This window comes from Bufo bufo, chromosome 1 (assembly GCF_905171765.1).
Source record: "Bufo bufo chromosome 1, aBufBuf1.1, whole genome shotgun sequence".
Taxonomy (NCBI): domain Eukaryota; kingdom Metazoa; phylum Chordata; class Amphibia; order Anura; family Bufonidae; genus Bufo; species Bufo bufo.
Window position 1 is genome coordinate 802,946,661 of NC_053389.1, and position 13,757 is coordinate 802,960,417.

Genomic DNA, 13,757 nt, shown 5'->3' on the forward strand with positions numbered 1-13,757 from the left:
AAGTTTATTCCGCTGCCTTTAGGGACTTGATGGCGTTTGCCCAGCCGCAATGGAAGATACCTAGCAACCGTTATTTCTCCAAAAAGGCCAATTCTGCCTTGTACTCTCACATGACAGAGAATGAGAGCTGCTCTTTGCAATTGCTGCTGCAGAGCAAAGTGCACCTGAAGCAGCTGTTAGAGGCAGGCACAAGACATGTCTTTCACAGCAGCGACGCAGCACCAGAGCAATGAGGCCATGTACTATTGACTCCTCCTCAATGGAAATCTGCCCGTCTCCAACAGAAACAGGGCAGGACATTGCTTCTACACCCCCTCACGCTGGACAAGAGCAGCCCCATAGCCATTCCTTTTGCTAAAGTGCATTAAGCAGCAAATATCCCACTAGCTGTCTCATCACCAACTCCAGCTCATCAAGATTGCATACTCAGGTCCTTCAAATAGGCCAACAGATTTGTCAGTAAGGACAACTGCAGAATACACTATCATCACCCGCGTATTTATGTTACAGAAAACACTCAAGCTGATGCAATAAAGGATGACAGAAGAACAGCTTCTGAGTTTTGATGCATTTTTCACGCGTGTGATAAAAAAAACCTGAAGGTTTACAAACATATCTTAGCAACCATCAGTGAAAAACGCATTTCATGCGGACTTGCTTGCGGATGCACTGCATTTTTCCACTGAAGCCCCGTTCACTTCTATGGGGCCAGGGCTGCGTGAAAAACGCTGAATATAGAACATGCTGCCTTTTGCACGCAACGCAGAACTAATGAGTAAAAAAAAAAGGCTAATGTACACAGACCTATTGAAATGAATGGGTCAAGATTCAGTGCGGGTGCTATGCGTTCACGTCACACATTGCACCCATGCAGAAAACCCGCTCGTGTGAAGGAGGCCATAGAAATGAGGTCTTTGGACAGATTCCTAAATGCAAAATAAGAGCTTGCCGAGACTAGGAAGTTAAATTTATTCAAACCTGGTCTCTCTTTCAAAAATAATCTGCTCGTTAATAGAATTGAGTATATTCAACCCTTCACACAGTTGGACAAGCTCAGTCCGGAGACTCTCCTCTGCATATAGGACAAATAGTACACCACTCCTTGCAGGCAATCCTTTTACTCCGATTTTCAACTGCTCTAAAACATGGACCTTAGCACAAGATGGATCATTTCCAAACAGGTCGATATCTATATAGTATGCTCTGTCTGCAATAGGCACTGGAAATGGTTGAGAACCAAGGCTAAGAAACCCTTCTGGAGAGGCATGGGGGCCATCACTGCCAGGTGTGACCTTGGAAGAAGATGCAGAGTCACTAGAATCCCCAGGATGTGAATAAATCCAGACAATCTCTCGTTTCAGTAGAAGATCTAGGTTGGACTTCTGAGCGGCAATAGGAAACCAACCTTGAACTAGCAATCCACCAGGAAACAATTGCTCTCCCGTCTTGGATTCCTCAAAGAATCTGAGAATTTCCTCTGGTCCCAGAACAGATAGCTTTTTGGATCTGTCTTCATTATTCACTCGAGACTCCAGTAGCCTGAGTTTTGCTTCCAACTGGTCAGCAGAAACAAGCACAGGCATCACTGCCTAATGGGGAACACAATGAACATAGGAGAGAGGTTCAGATTCAAAAGATTTCATGAAATACATCGATGAATTGTTATAAAAGTAGAAGAGAAACAAATGGAAAACAACAAGGCTAGTTCTGAGCGAAATAAAGTATTCAAAGTGGACTTCAATCCAAATTTCAGGGAAAATCTAATTTGCTGCGAAGCCAAATTTCCTTGTGCTTCATGGTAACAATTCAATTTTCTCTGAAAAGGCATTAAAGATGTTGTCTGAGATATTTTTTTCTTACTTTGTATGTTTATAACTAGGCAAATGAAAGTTGCTGCTTTATCAGATTTCACTGAGGGTCACATGACCTGTGATGTCAGCCTCTCTCCCTGCGCTGATGATGTTTCATACACAAGCCTGAGAGTGCAGATATGTGCCTGTACACAAAATATCACTGTGCTGGCCACGCCTATCTGCACTGCCAAGTGCTCCTTATTGCTCTCTCCCTGGATTCTTGAGGAAAAACATTAACTCCTTCAGCTGCACAGACTCAGGGCTGAAGGCTTTACTGAGTAGCTGCAGGAAGTCAGGAGGCAAATGCTGGGCACAGGAACTGACAGAGGAGTTCTGCAGCGCATTGCACAAGAACAGGTAGGGGGAATATCCTGTGTGTATGAGCAATGTCATTGTACAGATGGGACTTGTAGTGCTACAAATACAACATGCTGCAGAGTCTCCCAGCAGGCAGACATGTCACTCAGGGCAGCACTTGTATTCACTCCCTTTGCAGAGAAGGGGGAGGGGCAGAGATTGTTGTTATAGCAGGTAAACAAAGGGCCAGAAGAGAATCAGGAAAATGAGGAAATATAGATTTTTTGCCTAAAACTTGCTTAGCTTAGTTATACACTGCTCAAAAAAATAAAGGGAACACTTAAACAACACAATGTAACTCCAAGTCAATCACACTTCTGTGAAATCAAACTGTCCACTTAGGAAGCAACACTGAGTGACAATCAATTTCACATGCTGTTGTGCAAATGGGATAGACAACAGGTGGAAATTATAGGCAATTAGCAAGACACCCCCAATAAAGGAGTGGTTCTTCAGGTGGTGACCACAGATCACTTCTCAGTTCCTATGCTTCCTGGCTGATGTTTTGGTCACTTTTGAATGCTGGCGGTGCTTTCACTCTAGTGGTAGCATGAGACGGAGTCTACAACCCACACAAGTGGCTCAGGTAGTGCAGCTTATCCAGGATGGCACATCATTACGAGCTGTGGCAAGAAGGTTTGCTGTGTCTGTCAGCGTAGTGTCCAGAGCATGGAGGCGCTACCAGGAGACAGGCCAGTACATCAGGAGACGTGGAGGAGGCCGTAGGAGGGCAACAACCCAGCAGCAGGACCGCTACCTCCGCCTTTGTGCAAGGAGGAACAGGAGGAGCACTGCCAGAGCCCTGCAAAATGACCTCCAGCAGGCCACAAATGTGCATGTGTCTGCTCAAACGGTCAGAAACAGACTCCATGAGGGTGATATGAGGGCCCGACGTCCACAGGTGGGGGTTGTGCTTACAGCCCAACACCGTGCAGGGCGTTTGGCATTTTCCAGAGAACACCAATATTGGCAAATTCACCACTGGCGCCCTGTGCTCTTCACAGATGAAAGCAGGTTCACACTGAGCACATGTGACAGACGTGACAGAGTCTTGAGACGCCGTAGAGAACGTTCTGCTGCCTGCAACATCCTCCAGCATGACCGGTTTGGCATTGGGTCAGTAATGGTGTGGGGTGGCATTTCTTTGGAGGGCTGCACAGCCCTCCATGTGCTCGCCAGAGGTAGCCTGACTGCCATTAGGTACCGAGATGAGATCCTCAGACCCCTTGTGAGACCATATGCTGGTGCGGTTGGCCCTGGGTTCCTCCTAATGCAAGACAATGCTAGACCTCATGTTGCTGGAGTGTGTCAGCAGTTCCTGCAAGACGAAGGCATTAATGCTATGGACTGGCCTGCCCGTTCCCCAGACCTGAATCCAATTGAGCACATCTGGGACATCATGTCTCGCTCTATCCACCAACGTCACGTTGCACCAGAGACTGTCCAGGAGTTGGCAGATGCTTTAGTCCAGGTCTGGGAAGAGATCCCTCAGGAGACCGTCCGCCACCTCATCAGGAGCATGCACAGGCGTTGTAGGGAGGTCATACAGGCACGTGGAGGCCACACACTACTGAGCCTCATTTTGACTTGTTTTAAGGACATTACATCAAAGTTGGATCAGCCTGTAGTGTGTTTTTCCACTTTAATTTTGAGGGTGACTCCAAATCCAGACCTCCATGGGTTGAAAAATTTGATTTCCATTTTTTATTTTTGTGTGATTTTGTTGTCAGCACATTCAACTATGTAAAGAACAAAGTATTTCAGAAGAATATTTAATTAATTCAGATCTAGGATGTGTTATTTTTGTGTTCCCTTTATTTTTTTGAGCAGTGTATATTGCTGCCCATTAGATTTACAGTGCTATATATATTTTTTTCATAACTCGGACAGCCCCTTTAAATATAAAATCATACTTAACATACTTAACTGCCACAGCCATCTTGCTTGAAGTTCCAGCGCAAAATCTTGTGCGCGGTGACCCATGACATCCCCCTCAGAAGCCTCCATTACAAACACCACACTAAAGTGTGAAACCCCCCCCCCCAAAAAAACAAAACTTAAATAACCACTCCCCGACTCTAGCCCTTTAAAGGGATTGTCTCACTTCAGCAAATAGCATTTATCCTGTAGTTGATACAAGGAATTTACTAAGGTATTGGGATTATAATTTGCTCACTTCTATTACTAATGTATTGTGACTATTCAGATTGCTTCCTTTGCTGGCTGGATTCATTTTTCTATCACACTATACACTGCTCGTTTCTATGGTTATGACCACCCTGCAATCCATCAGTGGTGGTCGTGCTTGCACACTATAGGAAAATCACTAGCATGTGTGCGGTGCCATGATTCCGGCCACCGTGTATAGCGTAATAGAAAAATGAATCCAGCCAGCAAAGGAAGCAATCTGGATAATCACAATACATTAGTAGTAGAGATGAGCGAATTTCTTGAAACTTCGGCTGATTCTCCGAATTTCACCAAAAAATTTGCTTCGTGACTAATTACCTCGTCATGAAGCACATTTTTTTGTAAGTAGCGTGTGAATTACAGGGAGCTGTGATAGCGCCGCCCCCGTCCTTGTACCCCACTGATGCAAGGTCCATACATGATTGCGGAATCTGAGTGTAAAATGAACAATAAATATATATCTTTTTAATTAAACTTACCACCTCTATTTGCTCACGAAGGGCCGGGCTGCCGCCATCTTGCTTGAAGATCTCAGCTGAAATCCTGTGCGGCGCGAGATTACGTCATCACACGGGCTGGCGTGACGATGTAATCTCGCACCGCACGGGATTTTGGCCTAGATCTTCGAGCAAGGCCGTCGTGAACAAATTGAGGAGGTAAGTTTGAATTTTTTAGTTTTTTTTTACAATTTCAGGTTAAATCGATTCGCTGACACAAAGCACGAGGAAATTATCCTAAAATTCGGATCGAATTCCACTTTGTGGGATTCGATTCGCTCATCTCTAATTAGTAAGTGCCTTGTATTAACTTTCTCTACAGGATAAATGCCTTTTGCTGAAGTGAGAGGACCCCATAACTCCAGTGTCTCTTCAAAGGGAAGACTTTATGTTGTTAATTGATAACAATAGACTATTAACACTATGTCTGCACGTATTTTTACTTTGCAGAATTTATACTGCACCTGCCTGAAACTTTTGCACAATACTGTACTTTCATACATCACACATCACTCTTCCAGTTTTCTTCATAAACTTGATTACAAAAAACAGATGTACCGAGATGTCTGGGGCCACCACATTACTTGGAGACGTCCTAAATTAATTTGGTCCTGGAAAGAGGCCCTCCAACTGTTGCAAAACTACAACTTCCAGAATGCCCGAACAGCTTACAGCTATCAGCCTACAGCAGGACATGGTGGGAGTTGTAGTTTTACAACAGCTGTAGGGCCGCAGGTTGAGCATTCCTGATATAAAGAAAGTTAAATACAAGGCACTTACTAATGTATTGTGATTGTCCATAATGCTTCCTTTGCTGGCTGGATTCATCCCCCCCATCACATTATACACTGATTATTTCCATGGTTACGACCACCCTGCAATCCATAAGCAGTGGTCGTGCTTGCACACTATAGGAAAAAGCGCCGGCCTCTCTGGTGGCCAGGACCATGGGGAGCGCACATAGGCTGGTGATTTTTTCCTACAGTGTGCAAGCACGACCACTGCTGCTGGATTGCAGGGTGGTCGTAAACCATGGAAACGATCAGTGTACAGGGTGGGCCATTTATATGGATACACCTTAATAAAATGGGAATGGTTGGTGATATTAACTTCCTGTTTGTGGCACATTAGTATATGTGAGGGGGGAAACTTTTCAAGATGGGTGGTGACCATGGCGGCCATTTTGAAGTCGGACATTTTGAATCCAACTTTTGTTTTTTCAATAGGAAGAGGGTCATGTGACACATCAAACTTATTGGGAATTTCACACGAAAAACAATGGTGTGCTTGGTTTTAACGTAACTTTATTCTTTCTTGAGTTATTTACAAGTTTCTCTTTGTTTACAGCCATTGAAATGTCGCCGAGGTTAACACGTGAGGAGCGGATAGAAATTGTGTTGATGTCTGGTGAACGCAGTAACCGGGTTATTGCAGCAGATTTCAATGCAAGACACCCTACGAGACCACCCATCTCCCATGCTACAGTTAGCAAACTGCTTGCTAAGTTTCGTGAAACTGGTTCAGTGTTGGATTTGCCAAAATGTGGACGCATGAAATCTGTCTCTAATGAAGAAACATCAGTGGCTGTCCTAGCTTCATTCAGCAAGAGCCCACAGCGTAGCACTCGCCGCATGTCACTGGAGAGGGGCATTAGTCGAACATCCCTTCGGCGGATATTAGCTACTCACAAATGGCACCTTACAAACTCCAGCTACTGCAGCATCTCAACGAGGATGACCCAGATCGGCGCACTGAATTTGCAGAATGGGCAAAACAAAAATTGGAACAGGACCCTCAGTTTATGCAGAAGACTTTGTTCAGTGATGAGGCAAACTTTTATGTGAATGGTGAAGTTAACAAAAAAACCACCGCTATTGGTCTGACACTAACCCACATTGGATAGATCCCTCCAAGACTGTTGGAACAAAAAAATTGATGGTATGGTGTGGTATATGGGGTACAAAGATAGTGGGGCCATTCTTCATCAATGGAAACCTCAAGGCCACTGGATATGCGAAATTGCTACATGATGATGTGTTTCCCTCTTTATGCACTGAAGCTGGCACGTTCCCTGAGTTTTTCCAGCAAGATGGTGCACCACCACATTATGGGTGTCAGGTCCGAGCATTCCTAGATGAACAGTTTCCTGGAAAGTGGATTGGTCATCGTGGGCCAGTTGAATGGCCCCCAAGGTCTCCCGATCTGACCCCCTTAGACTTTTATCTTTGGGGTCATCTGAAGGCAATTGTCTATGCTGTGAAGATACGAGTTGTGCAGCACCTGAAACTACGGTTACTGGAAGCCTGTGCTAGCATTTCTCCTGCGGTGTTGCTATCAGTGTGTGAAGAGTGGGAGAAGAGGGTTGCATTGACAATCCAACACAATCGGCAGCACATTGAGCACATTTTATAAGTGGTCAGAAACTCGTAAATTACTCATGAAAGAATAAAGTTATGTTAAAACCAATCACACCATTGTTTTTCTTGTGAAATTCCCAATAAGTTTGATGTGTTACATGACCCTCTTCCTATTGAAAAAATAAAAGTTGGATTCAAAATGGCCGACTTCAAAATGGCCGACTTCAAAATGGCCGCTATGGTCACCACCCATCTTGAAAAGTTTCCCCCCTCACATATACTAATGTGCCACAAACAGGAAGTTAATATCACCAACCATTCCCATTTTATTAAGGTGTATCCATATAAATGGCCCACCCTGTATAATGTGATGGAAAAATGACTCCAACCAGCAAAGGAAGCAATATGGACAATCACAATACATTAGTAAGTGCCTTGTATTAACTTCCTCTACAGGATAAATGTGACTTGCTGAAGTCCCTTTTATTTATTGCATACAAGGCAACTGAACGGTTCTGGCTTTCCCGTAACACCCCTACACTAAGATATCTGGACAATAATTTAACCTATTTAACCTATTTATAATTTAACCAATTATGAGGCATTTATTGACTCTTGGACACCGTGGTTGAATCAAAAACAAGTGAATGATCTAGATACGTTTTTATCTCTCTGCTCATGGGGATTATGGGGAGGAACACTTACACTGTGGGTTCTGCATTTTTCTTTTTTCTTGCTGAAATGCCATTAAATAAAGAGTTAAAAAATACAAATAAAATAAAATAATAAAGAAAAATAAAAGAAAGATTGAACCTACCTTACAGGTGATCATTTTGCATGTTTTCAACATAATAGCTGGTGGATTCTCAGATAGAGCGAATCGAACTTTTTTAACCTCCGGGTGGTCAGAACATAAAACTTTAAAGCAAAACCTCTCAATCACTCCAGCCACTCCACGTCTTCTCATCTCGGCGGCTACACGAAGACCTTCCACCACAGCAGTAGTTCCATCATCAACCAGTATGAATGACTCAAAGCCCACCTGACGATCCATAAGGAGAAGAACAAGATGAGCATAGAGTAGGTCATGGAGTTTCTGCTCTAAGATCTGACCATACAGGAGGACATACAAGCAGTACTTTGTCATATTTTGTGAACACATCTTTAACTTTCTAGTATACTTTGTGTTTGAATTCCTTTTGACAGTGAATGGAACTTCTTTTTTATATTATCAGTCCAAAACCCATCTGGCCCACCCATCTGGTCCTCGAAAGATAATTGCAATGTAAGGCTACAAAGTGACCTTGGTGGGACAACGTCAAGTCATGCATCTTAAAAACACGTGCAACTTGTCTGCTGTCATCTGACTATTTTAGAGGTGGGGAACTTTAAGACCTTCAAGGCCAAGCCAGTTTTGACCGTAAGGATCAAGCCACATTTTGCAAATCTGGCATATTTCACTCTGTGGTAATAACTTTGGAATGCTTTTACTTATCCAAGCGATTCTGAGACTGTTTTCTCTTGACACATTTACCACTAACATGAAGTACAATTTGAGTCTATGTTTTACCTTTATTTATTAAAACAAAAAAAATTACAGAAAATTTTGAAAAATTCACCACAAATAGTAATACCTCTAAATATTTTACTTAACATTCACCATATGTCTTTTATGTTGGTATCAATTTCCAAATGACATTTTATTTTTTTAGGACATTAGAAGGCTTAGAATTTTAAAAGCATTTTTGAATTTAAGAAAATTTCTAAACCCATTTGTTTAAGGACCAGTTCAGTTATATAGTCATTTTATGGGGCTTACATAGTAGAAACCATCCTTAAATGACCCCATTTTAGAATTTACTCCCCTCAAATTATTTAAAACAGATTTTACAAAATTTTGGTGTTCCAAAAGAATTAATGCAAAATGGAGGGGAAATTTTAATATTTTTATTTTTTTTCTGATTTTCCATTTGAACTCATTTTAACTGGGAAAGCAGCAAGGGTTAACTGTAGCTGGCCAGCTAAGACCTGTTCTAGGTTGCTAATATAGCTTGTGTCTTTATGCAGCTAGACCTGCCAATAACCTAAATACAGTTCCTATGTATGTGTGTTAAAGACAAAAGCAGAGTTATTTACAGTGACTTCATGTTTGGATGTCATATGACTGTTATATATATTGTGTTCACAGAAGCAGAAAAGATAATATACTACAAAGAAAAAAATAAGGGGTTGGGTCAGCACAACCTGCCTGCAGGTGCACATCACTATGGCGAAATACATATACAAACGGAAAATGCAAATGTGATCGCACACTACATCCAGCACTCTGCCCTCCATGCTGGATGAGACATTGGTTTATATTTTGGCCAAAGCATAGTAAGCCACTCACCGCGTCAAGGCTGTCTCATGAGTGGTCCCTAACTCTTGTTCCTACCTGTTCATGGGCCATGACAGCCACATAAAATCCAGGGAATGAAGTACGCGGTGAGTGGCTTACTATGCTTTGGCCAAAATATAAACCAATGTCTCATCCAGCATGGAGGGCAGAGTGCTGGATGTAGTGTGCGATCACATTTGCATTTTCCGTTTGTATATGTATTTCGCCATAGTGATGTGCACCTGCAGGCAGGTTGTGCTGACCCAACCCCTTATTTTTTTCTTTGTAGTATATATTGGAGGCGTGGCGATCTCCTTGGAGTCATTGCACACCTGACCAGTTAATCTGTCCTTGAGGCTGGTTTTAAAGTCAGTATAAAACTGAGTCTGCTTGTATAGAACCTACCATTAGCCATCTGGCTCCAGGAGAAGTATATGGTAGGTTCAGCATGCATGTTGGTACTTGCATCCCTGGATCCGATGAAAGCTGTAATGGCACCGGACGGGGTTACAAGCAAAGTGTACTTGGCTTGCATGCTGACCTGCATTCCCTGGATTTTATGTGGCTGTCATGGCCCATGAACAGGTAGGAACAAGAGTTAGGGACCACTCATGAGACAGCCTTGACGCGGTGAGTGGCTTACTATGCTTTGGCCAAAATATAAACCAATGTCTCATCCAGCATGGAGGGCAGAGTGCTGGATGTAGTGTGCGATCACATTTGCATTTTCCGTTTGTATATGTATTTCGCCATAGTGATGTGCACCTGCAGGCAGGTTGTGCTGACCCAACCCCTTATTTTTTTCTTTGTAGTATATATTGGAGGCGTGGCGATCTCCTTGGAGTCATTGCACACCTGACCAGTTAATCTGTCCATGAGGCTGGTTTTAAAGTCAGTATAAAACTGAGTCTGCTTGTATAGAACCTACCATTAGCCATCTGGCTCCAGGAGAAGTATATGGTAGGTTCAGCATGCATGTTGGTACTTGCATCCCTGGATCCGATGAAAGCTGTAATGGCACCGGACGGGGTTACAAGCAAAGTGTACTTGGCTTGCATGCTGACCTGCATTCCCTGGATTTTATGTGGCTGTCATGGCCCATGAACAGGTAGGAACAAGAGTTAGGGACCACTCATGAGACAGCCTTGACGCGGTGAGTGGCTTACTATGCTTTGGCCAAAATATAAACCAATGTCTCATCCAGCATGGAGGGCAGAGTGCTGGATGTAGTGTGCGATCACATTTGCATTTTCCGTTTGTATATGTATTTCGCCATAGTGATGTGCACCTGCAGGCAGGTTGTGCTGACCCAACCCCTTATTTTTTTCTTTGTAGTATATATTGGAGGCGTGGCGATCTCCTTGGAGTCATTGCACACCTGACCAGTTAATCTGTCCTTGAGGCTGGTTTTAAAGTCAGTATAAAACTGAGTCTGCTTGTATAGAACCTACCATTAGCCATCTGGCTCCAGGAGAAGTATATGGTAGGTTCAGCATGCATGTTGGTACTTGCATCCCTGGATCCGATGAAAGCTGTAATGGCACCGGACGGGGTTACAAGCAAAGTGTACTTGGCTTGCATGCTGACCTGCATTCCCTGGATTTTATGTGGCTGTCATGGCCCATGAACAGGTAGGAACAAGAGTTAGGGACCACTCATGAGACAGCCTTGACGCGGTGAGTGGCTTACTATGCTTTGGCCAAAATATAAACCAATGTCTCATCCAGCATGGAGGGCAGAGTGCTGGATGTAGTGTGCGATCACATTTGCATTTTCCGTTTGTATATGTATTTCGCCATAGTGATGTGCACCTGCAGGCAGGTTGTGCTGACCCAACCCCTTATTTTTTTCTTTGTAGTATATATTGGAGGCGTGGCGATCTCCTTGGAGTCATTGCACACCTGACCAGTTAATCTGTCCTTGAGGCTGGTTTTAAAGTCAGTATAAAACTGAGTCTGCTTGTATAGAACCTACCATTAGCCATCTGGCTCCAGGAGAAGTATATGGTAGGTTCAGCATGCATGTTGGTACTTGCATCCCTGGATCCGATGAAAGCTGTAATGGCACCGGACGGGGTTACAAGCAAAGTGTACTTGGCTTGCATGCTGACCTGCATTCCCTGGATTTTATGTGGCTGTCATGGCCCATGAACAGGTAGGAACAAGAGTTAGGGACCACTCATGAGACAGCCTTGACGCGGTGAGTGGCTTACTATGCTTTGGCCAAAATATAAACCAATGTCTCATCCAGCATGGAGGGCAGAGTGCTGGATGTAGTGTGCGATCACATTTGCATTTTCCGTTTGTATATGTATTTCGCCATAGTGATGTGCACCTGCAGGCAGGTTGTGCTGACCCAACCCCTTATTTTTTTCTTTGTAGTATATATTGGAGGCGTGGCGATCTCCTTGGAGTCATTGCACACCTGACCAGTTAATCTGTCTTTGAGGCTGGTTTTAAAGTCAGTATAAAACTGACTCTGCTTGTATAGAACCTACCATTAGCCATCTGGCTCCAGGAGAAGTATATGGTAGGTTCAGCATGCATGTTGGTACTTGCATCCCTGGATCCGATGAAAGCTGTAATGGCACCGGACGGGGTTACAAGCAAAGTGTACTTGGCTTGCATGCTGACCTGCATTCCCTGGATTTTATGTGGCTGTCATGGCCCATGAACAGGTAGGAACAAGAGTTAGGGACCACTCATGAGACAGCCTTGACGCGGTGAGTGGCTTACTATGCTTTGGCCAAAATATAAACCAATGTCTCATCCAGCATGGAGGGCAGAGTGCTGGATGTAGTGTGCGATCACATTTGCATTTTCCGTTTGTATATGTATTTCGCCATAGTGATGTGCACCTGCAGGCAGGTTGTGCTGACCCAACCCCTTATTTTTTTCTTTGTAGTATATATTGGAGGCGTGGCGATCTCCTTGGAGTCATTGCACACCTGACCAGTTAATCTGTCCTTGAGGCTGGTTTTAAAGTCAGTATAAAACTGAGTCTGCTTGTATAGAACCTACCATTAGCCATCTGGCTCCAGGAGAAGTATATGGTAGGTTCAGCATGCATGTTGGTACTTGCATCCCTGGATCCGATGAAAGCTGTAATGGCACCGGACGGGGTTACAAGCAAAGTGTACTTGGCTTGCATGCTGACCTGCATTCCCTGGATTTTATGTGGCTGTCATGGCCCATGAACAGGTAGGAACAAGAGTTAGGGACCACTCATGAGACAGCCTTGACGCGGTGAGTGGCTTACTATGCTTTGGCCAAAATATAAACCAATGTCTCATCCAGCATGGAGGGCAGAGTGCTGGATGTAGTGTGCGATCACATTTGCATTTTCCGTTTAGAAAAGATAATATGCCTTTAAGATTCATTATACAGTATGATGTAAGGTAAGCTCAATGACACAGCAAACAGAAAGCATAGAGTTAAACTGCTGATGCTGGACAGGAGTCTAGACCAATCACAGCCGGCCTCACACACAGCCATGTCTGGGAAATTCCTCTAGCTGGAATCATTACAGCAGAGGAGAGAAGCTGAACAGACATTCACTCCACTAAGAGCTGTGTTTTATGGAAGCAGAGAGGCCAAAATAAGTATTTAAAACAGTTATATAATGTTCCTACTGGTAATATAGTGATTAGAACTGTATACTGAACCAGTTATATATGTGTTTTCTTATAGTTCCACAAATTGAAAACTACAAAGTTCACAATTCAAATTCCATATTGCAATCCAAATTGCATACAACCATACAAGATCATATAGTGATGAGCGGCAGGGGTCATATTCGAATTTGGGATATTTCACAAATATTTTGTAGAATATTCAATGAATAATCGTGAATTTGAATATTCGTTATAGTCTACTTTTTTCGAAAAATCGGCAATGTAATGATCACGTAATATGGGTCATCGATGAATATTCTAAAAAAAACGAATATATAGCACTATATTGAATATAGTGCTATATATTTGTTTTTTAGAATATTCGTCATTTTTTTCCATCTGAAGTCATGATTCCTCCCTGCTTAAGTTGCTTGACAAGCAACTTAAGCAGTGAGGAATCATAACTTCAGATGGAAAAAAAATGACGAATATTGTAAAAAACGAATATATAGC

At 43.2% G+C, this 13,757-nt stretch overlaps 1 protein-coding gene across 1 annotated transcript in view; it reads right to left on the reverse strand.

Annotated features, from left to right (window-relative positions):
- Positions 1–931: 931 nt before the first annotated feature.
- The window catches only part of LOC120986519 (histidine N-acetyltransferase-like), a 392,349-nt gene continuing 379,523 nt past the window's right edge, over positions 932–13,757 (reverse strand). Inside the window, exons 2-3 of the mRNA XM_040415145.1 lie at positions 8,072–8,296; positions 932–1,589 (exon numbers count right to left, since the gene is read on the reverse strand). Coding sequence (XP_040271079.1) covers positions 969–1,589; positions 8,072–8,296 — 846 coding nt within the window. The 3' untranslated portion in view covers positions 932–968. The remainder of the gene's footprint in view (positions 1,590–8,071; positions 8,297–13,757) is intronic.